Source organism: Rhea americana, unplaced genomic scaffold (assembly GCF_003343005.1).
Source record: "Rhea americana isolate MKP2758 unplaced genomic scaffold, rheAme1 scaffold_413, whole genome shotgun sequence".
Taxonomy (NCBI): domain Eukaryota; kingdom Metazoa; phylum Chordata; class Aves; order Rheiformes; family Rheidae; genus Rhea; species Rhea americana.
In genome coordinates, this window is record NW_028186550.1 from 313,862 (window position 1) to 340,441 (window position 26,580).

At 46.4% G+C, this 26,580-nt stretch overlaps 1 protein-coding gene across 4 annotated transcripts in view; it reads left to right on the forward strand.

Moving 5' to 3' along the window:
• The first annotated feature begins 5,278 nt into the window (after positions 1-5,278).
• Positions 5,279-26,580, forward strand: part of DRP2 (dystrophin related protein 2) — a 33,146-nt gene continuing 11,844 nt past the window's right edge. The window contains exons 1-6 of one of the 4 annotated variants that reach the window (XM_085314881.1): positions 5,279-6,066; positions 18,291-18,443; positions 22,579-22,712; positions 23,574-23,730; positions 24,977-25,097; positions 25,874-26,142. In XM_085314881.1, coding sequence (XP_085171007.1) covers positions 18,336-18,443; positions 22,579-22,712; positions 23,574-23,730; positions 24,977-25,097; positions 25,874-26,142 — 789 coding nt within the window. In that variant the 5' untranslated portion in view covers positions 5,279-6,066; positions 18,291-18,335. Of the gene's footprint in view, positions 6,067-17,555; positions 17,570-18,290; positions 18,444-20,441; positions 20,513-21,987; positions 22,016-22,578; positions 22,713-23,573; positions 23,731-24,976; positions 25,098-25,873; positions 26,143-26,580 lie in introns of those variants that run through there. The other 3 variants (XM_085314882.1, XM_085314883.1, XM_085314884.1) reach the window with 3 other exon arrangements.

Consider the following 26,580-nt stretch of genomic DNA (forward strand, 5'->3'; position numbering starts at 1 on the left):
AGCTAGCACTATGTAATTGTTTTTATCATATCTCTATAAAACAGTCCTCCTTTAGCATTTCTCCGATCTTTCTGAGTGCTTATGCTTGAAACCTGGCGTACTATATTCCTTAAGTACGTTATCTTCAAATGTTAACCAAATTTATCCGAAGACTTGTACTTCTGTGTTGCTACACTGGGATTGTCTGTGGCAATAGGGCTGGAGGGATTGTCAGCCCCTAAGAAAATTTAAGGTAAAGACAGAAACCCAAGTTTACAGTCACTGAAGCTGTCTGTGTATGGCACATTCATTCAGTTGGGAAGCTCATGTAAGCGGAACATCTCAAAGGAGCATTTAGCTCTAGCCAGGGAGAAAGACTTCATTAGCTGGGTGCTCTTTAGAATTTGTAGATGGAGCAGACCGGCATGTGCTGCCAGAGGCTTCCTTTCAGGTAGGAAAGTTGTCGAGGTCCTTACAACTGCAATGTACGCAGAGGTATGTAGTGAGGCCTAAAGCAGAAAGATTATAGCAAATGCTGATCGTTATATAGTTAATGGTCCCCATGGTCTTTGAGCTCATTTTTCCTTGAACTTGGTGTGTAGGTGTTTGGTTCAGAAATCACAGGATCATGTTATGGAARAGATTTATTGCTGTGTCACTAGTCCTCTGTACTTTGTGTTATGAAAGTTGTTGACCAAGTCATGTGCAATTTTGTCATTCAAGAGCACAAGTTGAATCCTTAGAGGTACAGAACTAAAGTAACAGGGCAGGTAACTTTAATGGCAGGTTTAATGGTAGGGATTACTGTATAAAATCCTTCACGTGCAGCAATGATGTACCAAGTGTAGGTGGGCATTTGAGATGGCTTTCAGCCTGTTTGTATGCSTTGGTGGTTCTGTTTCTCATCTGGACATTTTTTTCCCGTTCTTTTCTTTGCCTTTTTTTCTATTAACATTTCATTTGAATGGAAAAACAAGCTTTAAAGAGAAGTGTGCTGTTCTACCTTTTTTCTTAGCTCTTTCTACTGTGGTAAATTTTGTAGACCATTTTCTGTTACCAGCATGTGCTCAAAGACTTGGCTGACCACAGCATCTGCTCTGAGTGAAATGGACACTGTCTAGTTCCTGTGTCCTTACTTCTAGATTCTGCTGATCTCCGGGGCTGCTGTTTTGTGTCCTGTCTGTTTCCATGAGTAAATGCTGGTGACTTTCTCCAATAGCTGCATGTTCTCCCTTTCCAGGAGACTTCTGAACTTTCAATTTAGGGGATTCATAATATCACAAGCAGGCCAGAGCAGCAGTGGTTTTAGCTCTGAACTGCATTCTGCAGCTTTTCTATAGTCTGTTTAGATGATTCCAGACAGCGAGGCCTTTTCCTTTAGGAAAATCTCTGAGTAGGTGTTAGACAGGATTTCARTGTACAGGCCCAGAGCCTTCTCTCTGGTAAACTGGCATAGCTCCACTGATTTTTAAAGAAGCTAYGTTGAGTTGCACCAGCAGAACATCTGGTCCACAGTTCACAGRACCAAAGCCATTAACCCCTCCACTGCAGGCACATTCACCTGAATGTACTGCATCTGAAACTGCAAATGCCTCAGGCTAGAGTTAAGTTGAATTCTTTTTCTGAAGCCATACTTGCTTTGTATTTCTGTTAATCAAGATTTTGTTTTGTGGGGAGAAAATCATTTGTGCATCTTTATTCATCAGGCAGTGTTGCCTTCCCAGAGACAGCTAGCTCTGAAAGAGTTAACAATTTCAACCTGTTTTCAGCTGGAATGAAGAAACTGGTTCCTCTGTGTCCCTGCTTTCTATTCTCTTGTTGGCCTACTTCCCTCTGCTTGCATTTTGCATTCCTAATGCCATGAATAAATCAGGACCCAAGGATTTAGAAGGTGGTACAGCTGTAGCCACTCAGAAAATTGAACCTCTGAGGCTTGTATTGCAGCTCTGACAACTGCCAATGTGTGTGCTTCTGCGCTCTTCTAAAAACATTTAACTTGTACCAAAGTAAAAATCGCTTCAGTAACATTTATCAATGCAGTTTAAACTCTCATACTACTGTCTCCTCGCTCCGCTCCCAATGTCCTTGAGGTAAAGCCYGAGGATGGGCAGTCACCTCCTGGCTATTATGACAAAATGTTTTATCGCAAATCTGTGCACACATGAGAAAAGAATAAAGGAAATTGGGGAATCTGCCCTGGCTGAGAGAATCTTCAGCAGAGTGAAGCTCTGCTCTGTGGCTGTGGTGGCAGATGTTCTGATAATATGTTGTTAATAATATGCAGTGGGCTCCTTTTATCTGTAGCAGTGTGGCTCCAGAGAGAAAGTGAGAGGGAGCTTTATCTGCTGTTTCGTTAGAGGCGACGTCTAGTCTGGGTGACAAACAACAAGTTTTAGTAATGAGCTTGCTCTGGAGGATGCACGTCTTGAAAGAGCAAAGTCTTAAGATATTTTCTTGTAGGAAAGATAATTTCTGTTGCAGCAGTGACTGTCTCTCATCAGAGCTGTGCTTTTCAGAAAAAAAAAATGTAATGGTTCAGATCTGATGCTGGCTTGATTTTTGCTAAATTTTGCTCTTGACTAAAAAGCTGATAAAAGCATATGGTGACATGGTGTTAGGCACAGGATTCCTGAGATCTGTATTTAGCTGTTAGACCTGCCCCAGTAATTTCAARTATTTACAGATGGCAAGACAGGTACTGAAGTACATAAATATCTCAGTGACTTCAGTAAGGTGCGTATCTTGTGATACTGCTTCATTTCTCTGCTTCGCAGTTTCCTGCCTTGTAAGAGTAGAAAGTCTCCATACCGGAGGGTAAGATTTTTTTTAAAATGCYTTAATTACTTTGCTGTCTAAATTCCATTTTTCAGACTGCATCTAGGTTAAAGTAGTCAGTCTTCAAAAAAAAAGCTGCAGGTACTTTACACAGGCTCTAAATATGTTTTTAGCTCTGGCAGCATTTAGAAATCTGTAGCTCAGACATGTGATCCYATTCTTGCAGCTTTAATGAGTTAACGTGCATCAGCCAGACTCTGGTACCTGTCACGAGTGTGACACAAAATGGACTGTTCTAGCAGAGGTTAGGTGGTGTGAGGTTAAGTTGCTGTAATGTGTGACTGGGTTCCTGAGCCCTGAGTCGCAGGTACTATGTTTAAATGCAAGTCGTAACAGATACTTTTGAAAAWTTTATTCTCTGCCTAACCATTTGGGCTCTTCTCTTAAAACACTGAATACAGAGGATTAAGTTTCTTGGCTATTTTTTTTTATATATATAGGCTGTATCCTCATGCAGCGTGTCTTGCTTTCCTCCAGTGTCTGTACTGCCTGCAAGTCTTGAGTGYGATCTCTCCAGGAAGAGGCTGCTCTCTGCAGCTTTTCTCCCAACCCTCTCCTTAGACTTTCTAGGCCTGTAACATTCCCATCATGGTTCTTTGTGCACGGATCACTAAGCAGTTTCCTTTCTCTTAGGGCACCTCTGTTGTGTCTAAGTGAATCTTCAGCAGCTCCTCTGTGATCATTTTCCTGCTGCTTTGTGTGCAAGCCCAGTAAATAGGGAGGGGGATGGAAAGTCATAGCATAAACAGGTTGACAGCCTTTAAAGAACACAAAGATTCCTGAAAACTGCCTTCCCTCTCCTTTTCTCCTGAATGTCTTTGCTTTCTTTTCTACCATATTTCCCTTTCTATTTTTCTTTTTTCTTCTTTCTTCATCCCTCCCCCAAATTCTCTTACAGCCGTCTTCACATCCATCTTTTGTTTTTTTGGTGCACTTTGCTCTGAGAAGATTTCCTCTCTCCTCTTTAGTCTTTCTCATTTCTCATTCTGGGACAACTGTTTTAATCTTTATGCACGATGAATGAAAAGGGAGATTCATTCTGTTTCTGAATACATGTGAACTGTCTGCTTATTTCAGTTCCCTAGCTATTCTTCCTCCTCACCCCAGGTATCGTGCTTTTTAGAAAGTACCTTACTGTTTTTCTAAACACTTTGATACTAATGGTAGGCAGGGTAGAATCTGTGCTCGGACTGTTTTTGGTACTAGCAAAGGAGGTGCAATTATTTACTTGACATCAGTTACTTTAAACAAATGAAGGAACAGTATGGTGTGATGTTTGGGCAGCTGTTCTTGATTCTCCACCAGCTGAATTTCGACCCTATAGTTCTAGCTTCCTTCCTTCTCGTGGAAAAAGGGCTCCTTGTGTTCTGCTTSCAAGCATGCTTGCCTATCTAATGTACTGGAACTGATGGGCAGGTCTGTCCTTCTGCATGCAATCTGTTCCCTCTAGCTTTGCATTTGCAGGTAGGCACAGCCTAACCAGTGTGATTAGTGATCCTGCACCAAAACCTGTTGCTGACATCTCGACATGGATGGCTGTGCCRGAATTCAGAGTCTCATCTCTTACTTCAGTTAGGAGGAGACCCAGATGATGGAGTCCTGTGCCTCCAGAAAGCAGGACTTTGTTGGATCTCAGGGAGAAAGAGGATTCCTTCAAGCCATCAGGCTCATTTTCCCTGCTCAAGCCTGTCACCAAACCATTCTCCAGCAGCTGGATATACAAGTACACTGCAAGTGTATGGCTCCAGGGAAAGAGGTTTTTTGTTTGTTTTTCTTTTTGTTTCTTTTTTTTTTGTCTATTCCTATATTCTCTTTTAGCAAGTATACACTTTAAAATATATTTCCAGTCAATAATTAACTCTGTTTTAGCAGGAGGCATATGCATTCAATTTGGATTTGGAGGCTATCAGGATATCAATGACTTGTTTCTGTATRTAGGAACTTTATGATCTCCAAGAGCTTCTCTAGTCTTAGTTTGAGAATTAAGCCCGTCAGGCTCCACCAGCTGCTTCTCCACTTGCAATGTCATGTGAGCTCTTCATCAGAGGTTGCTTGACAAAATGCTGCAGCACTTTTTGTGCAAGCCAAAGATCGATTGAATAAAGGCACATGAACATGCTCTAAACTGCTGCCTTCCTCACTGCTGCTGCGCTGTGCTTGTGATCTCTGCAGCCTTTCTTCCCTTTGCATTCTCCAYGTTCAGAGCAGTGCTCTATATGAGGGATTATTGAGAATTTATTCTGCACTAGTAAATAATAATCTTCCTGTTGCAATCTGCTCTTTAGGCTCTTTCTACATGAAAGCACAGAACAGTWTCATTCTTTAAAATACTTTAATTGGAACAAATCATAATTCCAAATGTGTGTCTCATTCTCATGTTCTGAATCAGCTCATTTCTATGTAGGCAAAGTGAATCAGCATCACTTCGTTGCATGGATGCTAGACTTCTCTAGACCATGTTGTCTAACAGTCAGTTCCTAGGTTGGTTCCTTGGCTTCAACTCAGAAGYATGTTATTGTGATGACTTAGCACATTATATGAATGGTTGCAGGTTACTGGAATCAAGAAAAACTGAAAAATTCTGGAAGTAGTAATAATAATACCTCTCTCTTGTGCAGTGCTTTCATCAGCAGATCCCAGCGTGCTGAGGAAATGCTGCTTACCGTTGTTAGTCCCATCTTGAATCGGGAAGTGGGAGAGAGGTTTTGTGATCTGTCTCCCTCGACAGCACAACAGCAGAGCTGCAAATTAAACTGACCTCTGACTCCGAGCCTGATGTTTCATTAAAGCACGTGGGAGCTAGGAAAGACTCTGTGAGTTCTGAAGAGGGTCTTAGCATCTCAGTAGTTATAAAACAAAAAAGAGAAAGTTCTGCCTCCCATTGTTCCCATTCCTCTGTTTCCATAAAGACATGTATTTTGAGGATATTATTTTTAAAGGGAAGAAGGATTATTTGGAAGGAAGTTTGTACAATAATTGTGGGGCCGGAGGGGAGGATTGTGTGCTTAACTTAGTAAGGGRAAGAGTCTGGTAAAATTTCCAAAGGGTGGCAACAACATTTCCTCTTCTTCAATACAAATATGATGATGATCCTCATCTTTCAGGAGATGTAAGATTTCAAAGGAAGGAAGTTGCAACATGTGAGGAGAGAGAGAGAGAGAGACTGCATTTCAGAAAGCAATTCTCTGAGACAAAGACTATTTTAGAAGAGCAAGGAACAAGTGGGAGATATGGGAAGCGAAACAGTCAAAGGTAATAGCCGTTAACTATTATCAACAGCTAAAGGTGTTGTGTTACAGACAGGAATGCTAGAATTTTAGTTAGTGTTTTTGTTGGTTAGTTATACAAGATACTTAGCATTATGGATGTTCCAGCTTAAGAGCCATCTGGCCAAAATTAATATTGACTTTGAACAAAGAGAAGTAATAAAGACTTTGGGGTCAGGCCGTACAAAACTCGTATTTCTATTTTTTTTCATTTTCATACTAAAATATTGTTAATATATCTTCATGTAGTGCAGTTTTCACAAATCATTCTCAGGGCATACGCATTTGTATCCAGGGTGGTTTGTATTTTGTATGTTTATTCTGTGTGACTGATTTTGATTTCGCAAATGTAAACTGGAGCCTGTTTCAGTGATTTAAATTGACTTAAACTGCATTGTTTTAAATGGGGTTGAACTGATGTAAATCAGAMTCTGACTTCAATTTCACTCTCGTGTCATATAAAACCTGACTCAATTTTATCTATTTTATATTTGTATSTTGTAGTTAGCATTGTGCCTGTTGCAGTGTCTCGAGTATGTGGAGTTTCTTAGCTCTGCTAACGAGACGTGCCTTTGCTGTTTAGCAAAACCTAAAAAGTCTGAAATGTATTGTTGGGTAAAGACATGCAGTAGGCACCACTGTGCCTTTTGGAAGCTGGATTCTTGGAGTTCCTTGTGAGATTAAGTTATCTTCAGAAGTCAAAGCATATAAAACTTAGCATCTCTCCTTGTAAACTTTCCCATACCCTATACGCAATTGTAGCGTTTACACGAAAGGATGCTTTTATGGCAAACCTGACTTTATCTCCCTGATTGCCTGTGAGTTCTGAATTGTTAGTTATAGTTATATTCCTGAAACACGAGGTACTGGGGGAAAAAGGATGATGCTCCCAGCCATGAAAGCAACTCTTTCATGGGAGATTCTGTTTTGTCTCAAAATTTAAACTAAACTAAGATTTTTTTTCTCCTGCTTTTTGCTGTCCCTAAACTATCAGTAATTTAGGATGCATGTACTTCAAAGTACTTTRTTTTTTGTGGCCCGTACTGTCTATTAATGTGTCTGTGCTGTAGTCTGCCTTGTGTATGTGTGTAACTAGGTTTGATACATACTCACTTTGTTTATCTGTGTTGTCATGTTCCTTGTAGAAACCGTTGGTGACAGACGTATGCTGCAGTTTGATTTCGTTGTCTCTCTGTTGAATGATGTGTTTGGAATTACTCGGATAACTCTCCTAGTACAGAGCTTATTTATTTATTTATTTATTTATTCATTTATTCTCCCTCCACTCTTCTTAGTTCACCCAGGACTTATTATTTGTGTATGAGTATGTATACACAAAAATAGCCCAGAAGAGACTCACTTCTGTTCTGCCTTTCTATCCCTGCGTAGTCTTTTTTGTCTAAATATGGCTTCTCAGAGCAAAATGTTTGTTGCATCAGTACAGCTGTTGTGGAAGTAGAAGCTATTGAAGCAGCTTTTAAAAGCAGAAGGTGTGGAGCATGCACATGTCTTGGGTTGGTACTTGGGTCCCATTTCAACATAGTTGTGTGAGGTTTCTTCATATTTTGCCTCACTATGTGCTGATGGACTCTGCTCCTGACTCTTTGTTCACTTACGTAGGAAAAAAGGAAAGACTCCTTAGAGTTGACAAGCCTGWGCTGGAGCTTCTAGATGTTACAACTGTGATGAGCACATTGATTTTTTTGAGGACTGTCCCAAAAATGTTTTACTGAAATTCAGATACAGTTTGACTGCCTCCTCCAGATTTAAACTGGTGACCTAGAAAGGCTTCTGATCCTGTTCCTATCCACCTTCCATCAGTGCTGTGGGATTAAAAAAAAAAAAATTGTTCCAAAGGACCCAAAACTGACTGAAATGTAAACTTGACCTCCCCACCACCCTCACTGTGGCAATGAGTAACTGAGGCAGGTAGGGCACTGCTGCTGTATGCAACACCATTTCTTGTCCGCTGTATGTGCATAAATATTTAGCCCACAGAGGGCCATGTGCCGCTGGGAATGGTTTGCCATTTATGTCTTGACCAGAAATTCCTTGTTGCGGAGTTGAGAAGAGTTGGTTGATGTATTCATTCTGATAGGTTTGAACAGTTATGAATGAAGTAGAGCTGCATTTTGAGTTACAGTAGAATTGCAAGTTGTGAGGACTAAATATATGAAAATGGGTGTCCTTAATGAACAGAGGGGCTGTGAAAGCAGTGACATTTCTGTAAAATGTGACTGTATGAGTGGAAAATTAATATCCTTATTTTGTGAGCCCTGTGAAGGTAGAGGCTAGGGCTCCTTAAAGAGGAACATAAAGTTAGTGCTGAGTTTTAATTTTCCCAGGAGAGGCAGAGACGGCTGGTAGCTAAAGCATGGGACTGGGATCAGATCTGTATCCTCTTTCTGACTTGTCTTAACCAAGTTACTTAACTCCCTCTTTGTTTTCTTTCATGTAGTGTGGGAATAATATCATTGGCATCTCAAGCAGAGTTTGAAACCCTTGGATGGAAGGATCTAAAGAATTGCAAACTATTTGTTATGGATGAACTGGAATCCAAACTCTAGGTCTGCTTGTGTCCTCAGCCAAGTTAGCAGCTCAAGTCCTTCTGTTTCTGGTGAGCTGAGACAAAATACCCTGACATTTGAAAAAAAAAAAAAATCTTGGATCAGGATTTCTCCTCAGCTTGGAGAATTGGCTCTTCTTTTACTTATTTTTCTTTTTTAATGAGAATAGGAAGAATATCTCAAATTAAGTGGTTAACTTATTTTTCCTCTTTAACTTAAAAATAGCTCATTTTAAATTTTAAGTTATTAAATCTCATGCCAGACATCCAAATTGCTGTTCAGAAACAAGGTGAAAGTGTCTAGCATTTTCCAGCATATACATGGCTGAACCTAACACAAAATGAGAGCTACCAGCCCTGAAAATGCAGTTGAGAGACATCAGCAAGCGGCAGGAAGCGCGTCTGAGTCCAGCAGTCTGTGTCAGGTCTCCGGAGGTCAGACTACAGCGCCTTTTGTGTGTGTTTGTATTTCTCCTGCCCCCCTTTCCCTTCCCTTCTCCCTCTCTGTCTGTCTGTCTCTCTCTCTCTCCATGTGTATTTTGTCTCCTCCTCCTCCTATGCGTGTTTCTTTCTTTGCATCTACTCTTCTCCCTCCCCTCCTTTGGACTGAGCATTAGCCAAGGGACCTCCAAAAGGTCCAGGCACTTTGCGAGATTGTCCTTCTTCCTCCCGCATTTGCCGAGTCAAGGGTATCTCTTCCCAGGCTTGGAGAGATGCTGTTACTCCTGGTGATATGATTGCATAGCAACCCAGCAGCACGGGGCGGTGGAGGAGGAGAGACAGTGAGAGCGTGCACACGGCAGTGCTGAGCCTCAGCATGCATCCCTGTCACAGGGACTTCTTTGCTGATTCACAGAGGCAGCCCCAGTCCCTGCTCCCGAAGCCCGGCTGCTGCCTGCGTTTCAGACCTGGCGGAATCGGAAGGTAGGCCATGACAAAATTTGTTTCCCACTCAGATCCTGGCTGTGTTGAAAAGGGGAAAATATCAAAGGTGGTTTAACCTCGGAAATACACTCCGTGTTTGCGCGTGTATGTGCATGTGTATATATCCCTTCACGGTAACACTGTCCATGTATGTGTGGGTAAGGAAACTTGCAGAGGAAAAAAAAAATGGGGGGGAGGGACACAGGGGGAGAGAGAAAGGTAGCCAAGACTGATTCCACATAGGAGATGCCAAGAAATGGCAAGCAATGCAAATTCCCGAGGCAAGCAATAGTAACAAGCATCCCAGCTATCACTAGCTTTGATTCTGTTCACATTGAAGGCTTATTTATACTGGCAATGTCTTTGAGCTGAAGGGCTGCTTAAAGCGGGGTGTGTGGTGGCCTTCTAGCATCCTCCTGAAAGGATTAGACAACAGGCAAAGCAGAGCCTGAAATAATTGTTGAGTAGTAACCTGGGATCAGGCAGTAGTCCCAGCTCTGCCCYTTTCATTCACTTCCTTGCCCAGTCCAGCCTTGCTCCCTTTGTGTTCCTGCCCTCCCTCTCCCTAGCTTCTTCCCCATTCCTTTCGCTTATTCCTCCTCCTCTCCCAAGGCCTTATAATGCCACTGACCTTCCTTTCGAGGAGGGCAGCCCAGAACTGCTACAGAACCATCTGTAGGAAACGTGGGATGTTTGCTGCTCTCCAAGGCTGAGCGCTCTGCCTCCCTCGCCTTTCCAGACAGGGCAGTATAGGGAGAGTCRAAGAAGATTTAGTACTGCTTGGCACGACAGATTATTACTGGTCCCCGGTCCCTTCCCTCAAGTCTTCCCTTCTCCACAGCGCGGCAGGCATGTAGCTCCGATGGTGAAATTATCAGCACTTCATTAATAGGGTCTCTTTGCTGAGACTGTTCTTGTGCTGTGGCAAGGGTGTGAAGCATTTGCTCTTGTACTTTAAATGCTGTGCTGGCTGTGGGAGAACTCATGTTTGACAGCTAGATTTTGGTCATCATTGAACAAAATTCTAATCAAGMCTTCCTAAGTCTGTGTTTTATTGTGCCCTTACACTAGGTGTGAAGGACCTTCACACCTTCCCTCCTACTGCTCACTGATCTCTTTGGAGCCATGAGAATTTTGGCTTTATTATTCTTTTTAATAGCCTTTATTGCTCTGCCACAGCACCTACCTGAATATACCATACAGAGTCCCAGCTGTAGGGCTYGGTCATGTTGGGAGGGATTCCTTTTTCCTGACAGATGTGTGCGTGTGTGTGCCTGTCCCRGTTTCGGTTCGATCTGGCGTTGTTACCTGCCTGTTCCACGTGGGGAGAGCTTCTCTCGGCTGCTACGTGGATTGCCAGGCAGGACTCTGGTGAGAACAAGTGTGGAATGGGACTCCAGAGAGGGAATGGCATGCAGCCAGGGAATTTCAAACTATCTTGTTTTGCAGTGCTGTGTCCAGGAGCACRTGTGCCTTGAGTGTTGGAGTGGGAAGGCAGTTGAGTATTACGTTGTAAGGCTGTCTCCAAGTTTTCTTTATTAATTAAAAAAAATCAGATGAGGACAATCTCTCTGCAAATTAGTACCTGAGATAGATAAATCACGCTCACTAAAAATGGCCAGGACTGTACCACAAGTGGAGTTGTTCAGACTGGCTCTTTTTAAAATTAAACAAAATGGGTTAGTCAAGGGATTAGATAAATGRATTCAAACAAAAGCCCTGAGTTCTTGAGATGAATGGTGAATTTCTGACTATAATACTATTTTGACGAATATGTTTGAGACTTCCACTTTAGGCTAGGTGCCAATAATAAAAGCACAAAAGTGGAATTGTAAATCTCATGTAACAGGACGTACTGAGCAGGCAGAATTCACTCTTCAAATAACCTCATTTTCACAGGCGTATAAAGATCAAACTGAGTTCTTAAGAACTGAGCTGAAATAGCTCCATCCCTTTTCCTTTACTATTTTCCCTAGCATAAGAATAAGGTAGCTCTTATATATCTTGGAAAAGAAAAGGAAAGGAAACATGACTTCATGCAGCRCACAATCCACTTCTAAAATACATTGCCTCACATTGCTGTGGCTGGTAGTTTAAAAAGCCATACTTTGGTGGGAGGCAAAATATTCAGCCCAAGGGCATGTGTTAATTTAGCACTGAGAATGCGAAAAAAAAGCATCAAGGAACTGAAAAGTTAGCACAATGTTACTTTGGTTTATACTGTATGGCTGACGTGCTTTTCTCATCACTGCTAATCGTTTGTATGGTATGGCAAAYGGATGATGCATTTTTCACAGTGCAGCAAGACTAGTTTCCTGTCTCTGACAGCAGGGAAGGGAGAGCTCAGGTTGTTAGAGGAGAAAGACAAAGACAAAATTCAGAATTGTTAATGGGTTAAATAGGCTACAGAACATGACTGAGTCTCTGAAGAACTGGGTCCAATTTCTGAGGTTGTTGCACCCTCCTTCCAGTCGTTAGCCAAGTTATGGCTCCCCTGCTGTTCCCTGGATGAGGTGGGGAGGATGCTTGCACCTTCCCCTATTCCTTTTGTCTGGCATGTCTGCTAGACTGCTACTGCTCTCAGTCTAACGCAGTGGGGYTGTGTTTGCAGCTGGGTCATCAAGGTGCTAGGATAATTATTTGTATTACTTGCCTAATTGAAGGAGGAGGAGRAGAGATGGGAAGAATTCCCACACAAAGAGACTTTTGGAGAGAGAGTAGCTTAAAACCCAGTTGTGAAGCTGGAAGAGCCTGTGAAAGTATTTTAGATTTCAGTCTTCCTAAATTGCCATAAGTTATTTTTAAGCAGAGAGAGGAACACTCAGTTCTGCATGGCCGTGCTGTGGGCAGGCACCCACGCTCATCTGGTCAGCTGGGGACATCAACTTCCTATTTCCTGGTGCAAGAATGTAATTGGTAGAATATTTCAGCTTGAGTTTTTACAGAAGACACAGTATATGTATATATATTGGTTTGCTGAGGAAAATTGAGATTGAGTGAGCAAGCAGAAGAGACCCTTCTTTATTAGGACCTGTGCCACCTATTTATCCCATGAATTAAAAGTTCATTTTGGCTATGAGCTCCAGTTCCAAATGGTCATTTAATAATGCAACTCTGTAGATGCAAGAGTGCCCCACTTAACCCACATTCAGTGAAGACAATATCTTCTGTGCCACTATGTCGCTACCAGATACAGCAGAGATTTTACGTTACTTTTTAAGGAGAGTTATCTCATCATTATAAGTAACGAAAGGGAACTTAGGTGGAGGTGTCCTATTCCGCCTGTGAGGAGAGGCGCTGCTGCAGAGGCAGTGGGAGRTGGTACTGGTTCCTGTCAGCTCAATGGGCTACAGCACATGCAGTGCTAAACCTAGCTACAGCTTTGGCATCTGGGCTTTTTGCCCTTGGAAGATGGGCCTCTAAATGCCTGTTCATGGSGAATGATAGTCCCTGATAGTCCCCGTCCCCTTTCCTTGTACAAAAGAACAAGTGAGATTTGAGGGACTGTGGAGTGATTTTAAGGAGAACGTTTGGCTATCTGCTCCTGGTTTGAAAGAGATGGAGCCTAAGGACCCGTGCTGCAGGAGGGAGATGTGTGTTATTTGCAGGCTTTGTCGCAGTGAGATAAAACCTTCTCTTCCTTCTCTCACCAAACCTTGACCTAGTCGGGTCTTGGGAAGTAGATCTGCTGGCCCTAGATCTCAGGCTTAAATTATTTATTTATATATACAGAAGAAGACAATTTATTCTGGAACAGGATGTGCTGTCACACTATCAAGGGAGTCCAGCTGTCTCTGCCAGCTTGGGAATGCTCCCTTTGTTAGTATATGCATGGGAGCTGAACTTTGAAGTATCCACAAGCCTCCCACCTTTCCCCTTAAAGGACACTGAGCATGTTGAGCTAAAATGTTATTGCTTCTCTTGTTCAGTAAGTTAAACAACAACAAAGTTGTTAACATTTCCAGCAGCAGGGAATATGTTTGTATTTCCATTCCCCTTATGGGATAAATGCTCAGCTGCCTTGCCTCATAATGTTGCCATATTTTTTCCTTATGGGCCAAGAACTGAAGTGGAAAGTTTCAGTCTAGAAGGAAGATTTTGGAGGAAATTAGSAATTCAAAGCATAAGCCTTGTGTTAGAAAGACCTTCTTGACCTATTTGCTGCTGTTACAGGGAGCAGAGAGCTGCAAATGCCAAATCTGGCATCAAATTCTGGTTTCCACGAAAGCTGCCTGATCCTGGGAGTTAGCTGTAGAGACACAGGTCAGTCTGCAACATGAATTCYCTTGAAGTTTAGGATGCTTTGGATGTGGGGTTGTATCAGGACTATTTTTAACAGTGACAGTGAAATGCTCCTGGATATCAGTACCTAAAAAAAGTGAAGGAAGAAATAGTCTTAAGCAGCGCATGCTCTTGTCATAAGCTGCTCTTTCTCTTGCATGGAGTGGAGAAGATGCTGCAGAAGATGGAGCACAGTCTGTGTACCTGAGTGCTGCCTCCCAGCCAGCCAGCACTACTGCTGCAATGGAGGTGTAGATAGGAGCAATGCAGAGATCCCTGAGCAGARCAGTAAGTCATGTTGCAGAGCTGAAGCAGAGCTGGTTGAGCAAGGGCCATTATAACTGCCTTTTTCAGACAGCTTGGAAAGCAGTGCAATAAGCCAGGCTTTCCAGTGCTGATTTCATAACAGGTACAACTCAAGCAGCAAGAGGAAAAAGACAACCAGCTTCACTTTGGTTTGAGTACTCCTTAATGCAGGAGCATTCAGCTGTTGAAATGTAACATCAAGACTTTTTAACTTCCTCGTTTTTCAACTRGGGGATCATCACTAGGCTAAACGGTTGTGGCTTGGTTACTGATGTGGAYGTTTTAATATAGCAGTGTGAAATGTAACACTTAAGAAATTAAGAGGCATGTTTTGGATACTTTGATGTGGGGGAATACTAAGCCATCTCCCACATGTAAGGAGGTTGCATTTCTAGAGTGGTCTATCACCTTTGTGCCTGGAGCAGGTACCTCCAAGAAAGACCAGGTGCCAGGTGAGACACTAGCAGGAAAGATTTCATTSCATGCTCTCTCCACTGTAGGGGAGTGCCCCAGTTTCTGCTTTGTGGTGAACCGTGAGGCTGTTTCTCATGATGAGCTCAAACAGAAATTTTTACCACCTCCTTGTTATATAGGGTTGGATTTTTCCCTCTTGCACAGAAACATGCCCAGAGGATCATCCTAGCTTTGAATCTAGTGGAGGTGCCCAGCCACATAGCTCACTCSTTCTTGGCAGGGCCAGAAGGAATATTTTGTGTAATAAGCTGTGGAAAGCAACRTTCTGGCTGCACAGTGTGGGGCTGGTTCCTGCAGTTCCCTTTGCCCAGGCTAGTAAGAAAGGTGACTGTGAAAGGTGTGAACTTTCTTCTTCCGTGGGAAAGCTACTTGTACAGTGGGTGTCATCTCCTAGAGCCTCCATCAAGCTTGTAGCAAGGCCTAAAGRTGACGACAGTCTAATGCAAGTGCGGTGTCAATATGATGTTTTCATACGGCCCCTGGACTGATCTAGAAAGGGGAAGCTCCAGGCTGCTTATTATTCCCTTGTGCATGTGCTTCTGCACAAGTGCAACAGCATTAGCTGTTCTGTGCACTACGGTTGTCCCACCCTGACCCTGGTTCAGCTCCTGGGAGATGGTTCTAGCTCTCACTACTCATGCAGGGCCATCCTGATCTCCATCAGCAACTGCCTTTCTTTTTGAAAGCATAGGATACCTTCACCTTCCTCTTGTTTGGGGCAYGGCAGCCAGAAACATCTCCCCAGAGCACTAGGCTACAGAGGGATCACAGCTGATAAGAAGTTGTGCTGCATCTCAGCACAGGACTGGRTCTGCAGGAGGTTGTTCTGTCCACCTGTGACCACCTGTCAAGAGAGTTGGAGCTTTTCCCTTCTCTAGGTCACCTGCATTGCGGCCTCCTTCACTTACCTCTTACACTGATAGTCGGATAGAGTTTTCTTAATTACACCTCTTTGTGGAGAGAGAGCACAAAATACAATCATTTAGTGTGGATTTTTAGCCAGGCCATCTTAATTTCCAATGTTTAARTTTCTTTTGTTGACTTTGTCACTTGGCAGTAGCACACTTGATTTCCAGCATCAATGAATAGCAGCGTGCCCAGGGATGAACACTGGTGTGGGAGAGGCAAAGTGGATCATACATCCCGGTTCTTGATGAGCGTATGCAGCAAGCAACAGGCAGTTAGTCCAGAAGCATCCACAGAGCATCTACTCTGCATGCTGCAGTGCCCAGACTGTACTATACGAAAGCTGGAAAGTAAAAGTGCAAGAGCCAGAGCTATTTTTTGTGCCACAGCAAAGGAGCAGAAATCAAGATCATTTCTCCTTGCCTTGCTCCTGCAATAGCAGGGAATTTGGCAAGCTATCACGTGTAGTTGGTTTACTCACAGCCGTGCCTTATTGCCTGCTTGTCTCTCCCACCAAGTGTCTTTATTTGTATTTAGTTACTTCCAAGTTATTTTGGGTTCTCCATATCTCTACTTTGTATTTGCTGTTTCAGAATGGCAGAGAGCAGCTCAGATCTTGCCACCAAACCTGTAAGGAAGGCTCCTATGGGAGTAAAGTATTGCGCAGGATATGCTTGAGCTATTGGCAAAAGCCTTAGCCAGCGCTTAACTTTCCAATTCTTGTTCTGCAGCTGCTGCCTTAGACAGACTTTTGTTCACTTGTGCCATGGCTCTGCATCCTCCCAAACTTTGTCATTGTTCAAGGAATTCAGGAACCCGGCACCCGGGAGATGCTGTAAGGGCTCTTCTCCTGTCCAAAATACTGTGAGGGAGTATGGGCACCCACCATTAATTTTTCAGCCATGTAGCAGACCTCAGTGGGATTCTTCTGACAGCATATCTGAGGCAAAAGAGCTCTCTGTGTCCTGAGAGTTTTATCTCCTCTAGATGGAACAACTTGGCTAACCTCATGTAGGTAAGTTAGATATTCAGCAACAGCTCAGACCTCATAACAGGGTAAGTGTTGGGGGAACAAGCATATGTAGGGCTTGTTAGTATCTTCTGCCAAAGACAAGAAGTCATCCCCTGCTCCTTTGGAGTTACACGAGGTGAATTTGCCCCATTAACACTGTGAGGCTCTGAAGACCCAGGAATTTATAACAGTTAATGTATTGTGATAGCCTTTCCAGTGCTGGTGACAGGAGGAGGATGGGTCATGCTGTGATGCACAGTCTATAATAGTCATTTGTGCAAATGGGCAGGAAGAGCAGAGGACAGGACCTTGGGATTATCCGCATATTTGGAGAGCTCAGCACAGGCTGTTCTGCTGGAGAAGGAGAGAATTATGGCTCTAGAAACAGCTAAGGGATTAAAAAATCATAACAGGATAAGCTGTTCTCTTAATGTGTGTAATGGAGTGGGGAGAGATGGTGAAAGTAAAGGCAAGAGAGTGAGTGATGGGAACGTGCGGGAGATGGACAGTGTGTACCGGGGCTGGGGGCTTTCTCCTCGCCTGGCTGTCTGCTGCAGTTGCTGGCTGGGGAGGACGTGCTGCCTGCTCCTGCCCTGCCAGGACCAAGCACAAAGTGTCTCAGCTGATCCAAGTGGGCTGGACGTGAAGGAGGTGACGCACCTTCTTCCAACAGCATCGCTCTGCCTGTACCTTGGAAGCAGCCCTACCTGCACTTTAACGTGAGGTCTGATGGCTGGAGCCAGATGATGCCTCTCCAAAAGCAGAAAAGCAATCGCAGAATCCCTCGGCACTGCACCTTAGCCCTTCACAGGCAATACTGGAGCATCGCTCCCGAGCTGCCAGTCTGCTTGACCTTGGAAGTGTTGAACCTTTACAGGCAAGGTCCTGCGTAGTATTCACAATTTGTGCATGTTAAGTCTCCAACTTGCTGTGAACCTGCTTGTGCTCAGTTCCTCTTGTGGTGTTGGCACTGACCAAACGTACAGATGCATGATCGTACTGGAGAGTTGTCTGATTCAGGTAAATGTTACCTTGCACCATTCTCTCTGAGCTTTATTTTCTCATGGCTTTCTGCAAAGCTGACATGATGCTGGCACTTGGATAGCTCACTCTTTTAGCTCCGTTACAGTGAAAACCAAAAGAAGCAGCACAGTGGCCAGAGGTTATGTTTCAGATCTGTAAAATAGACAAGGGACTACTGTTAACTGGCTTTGTGGATCATGCAGTTTTCAAAACTGAATAAAAAGAGTAAATTTTAAAATTCATAATGAGTAAGAACTCATAACAAGGTAACTGATCATATGAGATGCATATATGGGTGACTGAAGCTCTAGAAAATGTTGCTTCTGAACATAAAAGGGAGAAATAACRTGTCTGAAGATGTTTAAACATAAATAGTTATGACAGTGCCCCGAGGGCAGTAAGATCTTCTTTCCCGTATGCTTTTAAACTCTATTGGGCATCTCTTGTAGTTCAAAAATCCTAACCCTTTTTAAGATGCAACATAATCTATGGAACTCACTCACACAGGGTATTGTTAAAGTAAATTGTATAGCACGGTGCRAAATGAAGTTGTGCATTTATATGAAAAAAGTTTGCAATATTAGCACTAAAATTTAAAAAATATATTGCATCCTGCTAGTCTTCGTGCTTCGTGAAGGAAGCACAGTGGGCAGCTGGAAAGAGTTTATCTTCACAAGGAGGTGTGAGCTGATCCCGGGGTTCTCATGCTGCTTTTCAGGTGCTTGTGCCGGAGTTGTCTCCATCCCCATGAACATCGGTTCTGATGCAGCCTCTGGTCATGCAGGAATGGCCCTATGTCCTCCCACGGTGTCCTGAGTGGCATGTTGCAGACCAGGCAGAGCATAGCAGCACTGCCCACCCACTGTCTCAGGTAAGAGTCTGGGGGCCTTTCTCATGGCAGCTTTCTACAGTGGTCATGGATATCTGCACGTAAAACAAACAAGATGTCCTCTGCTCCTGTTGGTAGTGAAGGCTGCTAGTTCCAACCGCCCATCAGCTTGCATTTAATGAAAACTTTAGCTCTCCTCATGTGTTATAGCTGCAAAGTGTTTCCCAAAGTAGAGCAATAAAGACAATCTGCAGAGCTGGATTTCAAACTTCCTTCTGCATTCTGGTTGCAGAGAGGAGCTCAGAAATATGCCTCTGCTAAATGCTAAAGGCTAAGATACTACAAAGCAGAAGAGTCTGACCTTTTTCTAGTGTAGTTTCTTTGAGGAATGGAGCATCTATGCTCATGCAGTGGTTGTTCTCCCTTTTCTTTCCCAAGGTGTCTCTCAGCCAGTAGGTGAGGCTCACCTGAGCTGGGCAGAGATGAAGATTTCTGGGAGTCCTGGGTAAATGGTAGGCTTGCAGCTGGGCAGAACTCTTCCTAGCTGCGCCAGGGCTTATTGGCCCAGGGTGGGTGTGGGACAGCTGCTGTCGAGGCAATGCATCTGAGTGGGTTAATGAACAGCCCAGCAAATTAAGCAAGGTGCGAGAGGGATAGAACAAGATGAGCAAACTCCCTCCTGAACTGCCTGAGCAATCCAAGCATCTCCAAGGTGGGTCAGGGCCTTGCATGACTTACTGGGAAGGGAGCTGGGGCAGGACACCCCATGGCACACTGTGGTCATGCTGCAGGCTGGCAGGTAGCTCCCTACATATACACTCAGTTCAGGTCATATCCATCATAAGTTTCATCCTTTCCCTGCCTGAGTTTGGCTTTCTGCTGTGCAAGTACCAGCATGTTTAACACCATGCACCAGGCAGGCTGCTGGCTCCTGCAAAAGTGACAGCCTGCCTTGCCTGAAGGGTCTGCCATGCCTTCCTTGTCACAGGGGTAGGTGTCATCGACTAGGAAGCAGCCCTCCTCTGTTGTGCTCAGCTGTCCTGAAAGCTCCTAGCAGGCTGTGGACAACCCAGACTTAAATGTGCTGAAGCCCCCTCATCTGATCTGCAAATGAGTCCTCTGTCTGTCAGGGCAAGGAYGTCAAGACAAGCAGAGGATGAAGTGGTGGGGAAAGAAGGCTGCCTGGGCTGGTCCTGGAGGGAGACTTACCAGCAGTCAGATATACAGGCAGGGAAGAAGAGAAAAGAGGGAAAGATACAGGGAGCTTTTCATTCCTTCCCTGTAGGTGGAGGAGAGCATGGAAACAATGCTGGGTGGCAGGACTCCGGAGAACACTGTGGGGGACGCAAGGAGCCAGCCTAGAGCCTTCTGGCAAAAACAAACTATTTGCACCCAGCTCAGGCAGGCAGGAGCCGTGGCTAGGAGTGTCCGTGCTGGCACCTACGAGAGGGCTAGGGCACCCAGTGATGAGTGTGTGGCGTACAAGCAGGGCAGCATTGRCTTCTTGGGGCTTAGGTTTTGAGGACCTGACTGTTCCCCTTCCTGTAGCCAAAACCTGCAGGGACTGTTCTCTGGGAAATCCCTTCCCTGGCAAACACCCAGCTGCCGTCTGTGCACTAGGCACTGGAGGGCCAAGAGGGCTCTGCTGCTCTCCTGGTCACCCCATCCCAGACCAGCGTCACCTTTGCCACACCCTTCCAGAACTGGAAGTTCCCTGGTGCCTGGAGTCACTCCTTTGAGTGTGGCCAACTTTTCACGAGGGGCTTTTCTGCGCCGAGGTGCCCTGCAGCAGGCAGATGCCTGCCCCCCGCGCAGGCAGCTGTGGCGGCACCCCTGGGGTTAAGGCAGGTCGGAGGCCGCTGGAATGCCTCTGGACAAAGCTGGGATTGAGGCCGGCGATGCAGCGCTGCCGCCCCCCTCCAAATTCCTGGGGGGTCAGTACTCAGGGCAGCCACCACCGGCCCTGCCTGCCGGCCCCGCTCTTCCCTGCACACAGCGCTCGCCGTCCTCCCTGCCGGGTGCTGCCTGACGGCACCCRGAGGGGTGGGAGGCGATGCCTGCTCCTCCGGCAAAGCTGAGTGGCCCTGCTGTGGATCTGTGGCTCAGCACAGGTAGAGGGGCTCTCTGGAGGCCTCGTGTGTGTGTGTTTCATGTTCAAAAATAAAACTGTTTTTTGCGGGGAGGGGGGAGAATGCAGATACAGGCTGTCACTGCTGCAGCTCTTGGGAAGGAATGCTCAAGGGATGCTTATAGGGAAAGCACTACTCACTCTCTACTCCCTTGCAGGGGTTTTGTTCTAGGGCAGCAGATGTTCAACAGTGGCCAAGCAGTGGCCACTATCACTCTGGCGCACCTACAGGTCGTGGTCAGTGAATCGTGGACTTTTAACCTCTTCTTAATCTAGGCTGAGGACTGTATTTTGAACTGTGTTGCAGCTGTAGTTGTGCCCAGATGGAGCTGGTCCCCTCCTCTGGCATCCTCCAGGATTGAGAGGCGGGCTGGGGTATTCCTTGGCAGTGCTGTGGGACTAACCTACTTTGGTGCCATGAGGATGTGCGCTTGCAGGGTATTGATTTTCTGTGTGCAAGCAGCAGTTTTAGCTTGAGTGATTTATTATTCATGGTCCTAAGATTCCTGTGAACTCTGTGGGTGATGTTTTTCTCTGTTTTTGTGCTGCTTCTGGGGTGTCAGGGTGAGGAGGCAGAGATCAGCCTGGCAATAGATGTTTTCAAAGGAAAGAAACTTATCAAGTGATCAGTGGGTCTGGTGTTTTCTTCCTGAGAACCAGCGTGGAAGGGTATTATTCTAGCTATCTRTCCAAACTTCTCTTTTGTCAGTTTGTTCCTGCTGGTTCTCCTTGGCTCCAAAAGAGRAAGGGGTCTGCTCTGGTTTGGCTATGCCACAGTGCCGAGGGGTCTGGCTGCCCTGGGTCTGTCCCCTGGACACATCTGGGAGCCCCCACGTGCACATTCCCTTTGGAAGAGCTGCTGTTTTCACCCAGATGAGGCTGCCCTTCTCTGGCAAAGGGGCGCTTGTTGGATGCGCTGCTTAGTGTTAATGTGGTTAATTATGGTTGATTAATCATCTGGGGCTAATTATCACAAATGAGCTCTAATATCAAAGCAGAATTGGAGTGAAATGGTGCCATTTCCCCAACGTAGCACAGCAGCGTCTCGCTTGTGAAAACACAATACGTTTATGTGTTTTGGGCAACAAATAATTTTTTCGGAGATAAAATCCCCTCTCGCTCCCTAAGTCCTATGTGAGATGTTTCCAGTCCTGCTAGTGTGTGTTGGTGTTGCCAGCAAGCGCAGTGATGCCTTCACTGCCCTCATAAGAGGGAGTTTGCTACTGTGCTAAACGCTTAGGGCAGGATTCCTTCCCCCGTCAGGTTTGTTGTTYGGCGCCCAGCAGCCCGTTTCGCAGGCTGTCGGTGGTGCAGTGCCTCTCCGGAGGATGTCTGTTTGACTGTCGGCTCTGCGGTGCCCCGTTGCCCCACCTGAAGGTGTTGGCAGTGCAAAGCGAGCTTCCTTTGTGTGACTGGGTTAGGTTTTGCTGCCAGCTGCTCCAAGGCTTCTCAGAGCATCCTTCACGCCGCTGTTCATATTGCAAAGGTACGGAGGAGAAGCAGCATCTCAGAGACTTGCTGTGCTGGCAGGGAATATCCTCGCTCTTCTGTAGGGAAGCTGGTGGCAGCTCAGAGGACTGCAAGTGGCATAAAGGAGGTTGGCGGGTCTCCCCGGTCACTGGGAACAACAGGGRCTGCTGTGCTGCCTCCTCCCAAAGCGCTAGATCCTCTTGCGTGGCAAGGAGAGAAATTGTCTGTAGCCCTGCAGCAACTGTGACACACAACAACCAGCTCTGATTTAATAAATAGCAATGATAAAATTCAGCTAGTTCATTGCAGAATAACTGAGGAGTGCAGAGATCCTGCGAAACAGCCTCATCTCCCTGGAAATGCCACTTTTGCTTTTTCCTGCCACAAAATCCTCTCTCTGGACATGGTCATGTGTTTCGCTGGAACAGCTAACAGATCCCTCTGGGAGAGGGACGGTCCCCTTGAGAGTTAGAGGAATAAGGCACAGTCGGGGCAGGGGGGATAGTTTGAGGCAAGTGCTGGGATCCCTAGGCAGTGCTCTTTGCATGCAGTGTGTCAGCTGGATCTGTTTCTGCCTAGGTTAGAGCCTCTCAGGATGGCGCAGGACCTTCGTGCATAACCCCCCAGGCTCCTAGCAGTGCTGCTGGGCCCCAGGCCCCACTGGAGATGAATCTTTGTTGGAATGAGATCAAAAAGAAATCCCACAGCCTTCGGTAAGAGTCCCTGCCTGGAGCAAGGCCCTGGGCTGGCTTGGTCTTGCTTGCTCCATATATTTGTTAGGAATTTTGGGGGGCTTTTCACTCCACCCAAGTGCATAGTAACCTTGGCTTAGTTTCCCCTCTTGGCCTGTAATGTGCAGAAACTGGAGTCTCTGACTTTCTCCCTACACCTGAAAAATATCCTTATCAGTTTCTGGATTCCTTCCTTCTCTCCCTCCCCTCCTTCATTCCTACTCTCTCTGCCACTCTCTCCATCCTTCACTCTCACTGTCTCTGCACCTAGTTTCATTTTGCCCCCATAGCCTTCCCACCGCTTCCTCTGTGCCTGTCCCTTTGCTAGGAGCCCTCTTCAGCTGAGCAGGGGAGAACAGGCCTTCAGAGGTTGCAGCTCCACAGCCAGCATGATGGAGAGCTTAACTGGGGCATATTAATTGTCTCTTGCCTTAACACAAGGCTCCTGGAAGCTATCCAGCCACACAAACCCAGAGCCAAGCCCCCCGTGCTAGCCAGAGCCCAGACCACGGGTGCATGGCAAAGCCAGAGCAGCTCTGTCCTCTGCTCCCAGCTCCAAGGTCAAGAGTAGCTCTAGATTTTCTTTTCCCTGAACACTTCCATGCTGCATCCCACCTGGCAGTGTCCATGCTAGCTGCAGGATGTGCACAGCCCTTGCTGAGGCCTCCTGTCTGAATCCCTGTAGGGCAGCATGGGGTGGCCCTACTGGCTGCTGGTGGGGTCTGGCGAGCACCCTGGGCAGAACACCAACACAGCTGCAGTGCAACTCCTTCCTTCCCCTGGGCAACCTCCTTCAGGCCTGTCTCTCTGACCACCGTCATGCTGGCCCCACTCTCTCTCCAGGGCTCGACTGGAGGCCTTTTCTGACCACAGTGGGAAACTGCAGGTCCCTCTTCAGGAGATCATAGATTGGCTTGGGCAGAAGGATGAGGAGCTCTCAGCACAACTACCACTCCGGGGGGATGTCCTCCTGGTGCAGCAGGAAAAAGAGACGCATGCGGTATGTTCCCCTGAGCCCTTGTGCATCGCCAGCCGTCCTTCCCCAGTCTATGTCACTGCACGTGCCCACAGCTGTAGGTACAGCCTGTGATTAGTCCGCCAGTCCTTGTTTGCCTCCGTCTCTGCTTCCTGTGGAAGGACAGAGCTGCAGCCCTGTAGGAAATACCAAGCCAGTGCTCCCCCACAGTGTGCAATAGGCAGAGCCCACCTGGCTTCGGACAATAAATCTACATTAGAGCCTCACGTCACCTGCAGGTACTGCAGCTGGTAGGGGAGCCCTGTTTCTATTACTGCTTTCCTGGACTGCTGCCCGTGTCCCAGCTCTGTGATGGAGAGAATTGCTTCTCCCTGGCTTCCGCTTAGGGGAAGCCCGTGGGGCCAAGAAGGGATTGGTTCCTTGGTTGGCCTAAAGGTGACTTGGTGATCAGGACATGAGTGATTCTCACACGTATCTGAAACTGGGGCAAAAGTGGACAGATCACAACTTCCTGTTCCCCTGATCAGAGCATTTCCTTCTATCAGTGGCTATTGGGTTTTGGTTGTTTTTGCCTTTAGAGCAAAACTGGGAGGTTGATTATTGTTACTCTCCCTTCTCACCAAAACTAACCACTTCCCTAGCGCATGAACAGTCTATCAAGGAGGCAGCACCAGCGAGCGGCTGCGGTGGTAGGGGAGGAGAGGACATCCCAAACCAGCCTGCCCCCACAGTCTGCCCTAGCAGAAGCTCTGCTTTGGTGCMTCCTGTCATTCCCTCCTCTGTCCCTCCAACAGTCCCAGTTGCTGGTTGCCCCTCCAACCTGCACCAGTTGCTGAACAGTCGCTGGAACAACTGTTTGCGTGACCCTGCCCTCACTGAGAGGAGGGAGCAGTGCCTGTGCAAGTATCATCAATAAAGCAGTTCCTGTTGAGCAGCTCTCACTCAGCGCATCCCTGTCCTGGGCTTGCTGCACAGCCTTCCCCCTCCAGCAAAGCCCAGGCCTCTGCACACACTACCTTCTTGCAAGAGGTCATTCCTTCCCTGAACTGCAAAAATATTTCTCTGTTAACTTTCCTCTATATTTCCAATGAGGCTTAGGTATTTTTTTCTCTGGCAGCATTTCCTTAAGATGTTGCGTACARGTCTGTGCTGGTAGCTGAGCTGGGCACTGGAGTGAGTAAATCAGTGTAGCCCTTGGCTAAGGGTAGCAGGGGCATAATTCTCTAGCTCAGCTTGTTGTCTCATTTCTGTGCTCTGCTTTCCTCTCCAGGCTTTCATGGAAGAAGTGAAGTCTCGGGGGCCGTACATTTACTCTGTCCTGGAGTCAGCACAAGCTTTCCTTTCTCAGCATCCATTTGAGGAATTAGAAGAACCAACATCAGAAGGCAAAGGTCTGCAGAGCTTCCCCTTCCTTGTCCCCCCATAGCAAAGTGCAGCTCCCAGCCTCTCCTCTCTTCTTGGGGCTGGGCTGGGGAGTTTGGAGCACAGGTGGCTGGTGTGGCCTGAAGTGGCAACATGAATGAACAAGATGCCCCTTGGCCTTTTCTCTTAGGAAGGCCCAGTGTGCGTGACATGCTGGCTGAGCCCTATCTATCTCCATTAGCCAGGCATTTGTTCAGGATCGAGGAGGTCAGGGTCCTTCAGCCGAGCACTGCCTCACTCTCCTGTTGGTCAGGGAGCCTGGCACAGGGCTGAATCTGGATCCCAGGAATTTGTCTGAACATCCCTCACTCTGGGTTCTTCTCCCTCCCTGGGGCATCCTGGTGTGGACTTCATTAGTGGGCCTAGCCCTAACCCACAAGGCCCAGCTCCCTTTCTACTGGGGGAAGGATTTCAGGGCTCTACCCCTTGCTGTACTGCAAGGGACTGTTCTGACCCTTAGGAAGGTTGGATCAGTGCAGACCATTTGCAAAGAGGAGCAGAGCTTCTACCTGTGAAGACACAGATCCATGGGCAGGCTCGACCCCTAGAAGAGCTGGTGCAAAAAGAGATACTGTTATTGCTTGATTTTTCTCCCTCTTTACAGTTTTTCCTAGTTTTTCTTTCTAGTTTTTCCCAGTTTTTCTTTCCAGTTTTTCCCTGCCGTTCATCCATATCTCTTACCCGCTCCCCTCTGGGCTGGGCTGTCACTTTTRCTCTCCATTCCCCTGCTGCTTTGCCTTCACAGATGTCTCTCCCCGGCACCGGATCCAGAACATCAGCCGTTTTGTGTGGAAGCAGGCGAATGTGGCCAGCGAGCTGTGGGAGAAGCTCACAGCCCGGTGTGTGGACCAACACCGTCACATTGAACGCACGCTGGAACAGCTGCTGGAGATTAAAGGGGCCATGGAGGAGCTCAGCACAACACTGGACCAGGCTGAAAGTGTGCGTGAAACCTGGGAACCTATTGGGGACCTCTTCATTGACTCTCTACCGGAGCACATCCAGTCGACCAAGGTACCTCTGACTCTGAGAATGCTCTGGCCTTGGCCCCTCAGATGATGGGATCTGCTTTCCAGCAGTGCAATGCTTTTCTTCCTGACTGCTTAGTCTGACACAGCCTCGCTAGCTGGGGTCCCAAGGGCCAGGTCATATCCCGGTTAGTTCCCCGGCCTGTAAGGGTGGATTTGACATGCAGTGTCCTGAGGAATTGGCTGTTCTGAGAACATTGCTGCGGCACAGCCTTTATACAGGTACAGTGGCTCAGTGTAGGCAGGGTATTCCTGTCCACGTTCTACTTCTCGAGRGATTTGAGTCATCTCCATCCTGGCTGCTGCTAGTACTTGTTTTTTTCTGCTAAGCTAGCTTGGCCTGCAGGAGGGTTAGGCAGCAGTGTCTTGCAGCATGCCAGCCACTAACCCACCCTAGCTTATAGCAGAGGGATCAGACCCCAGA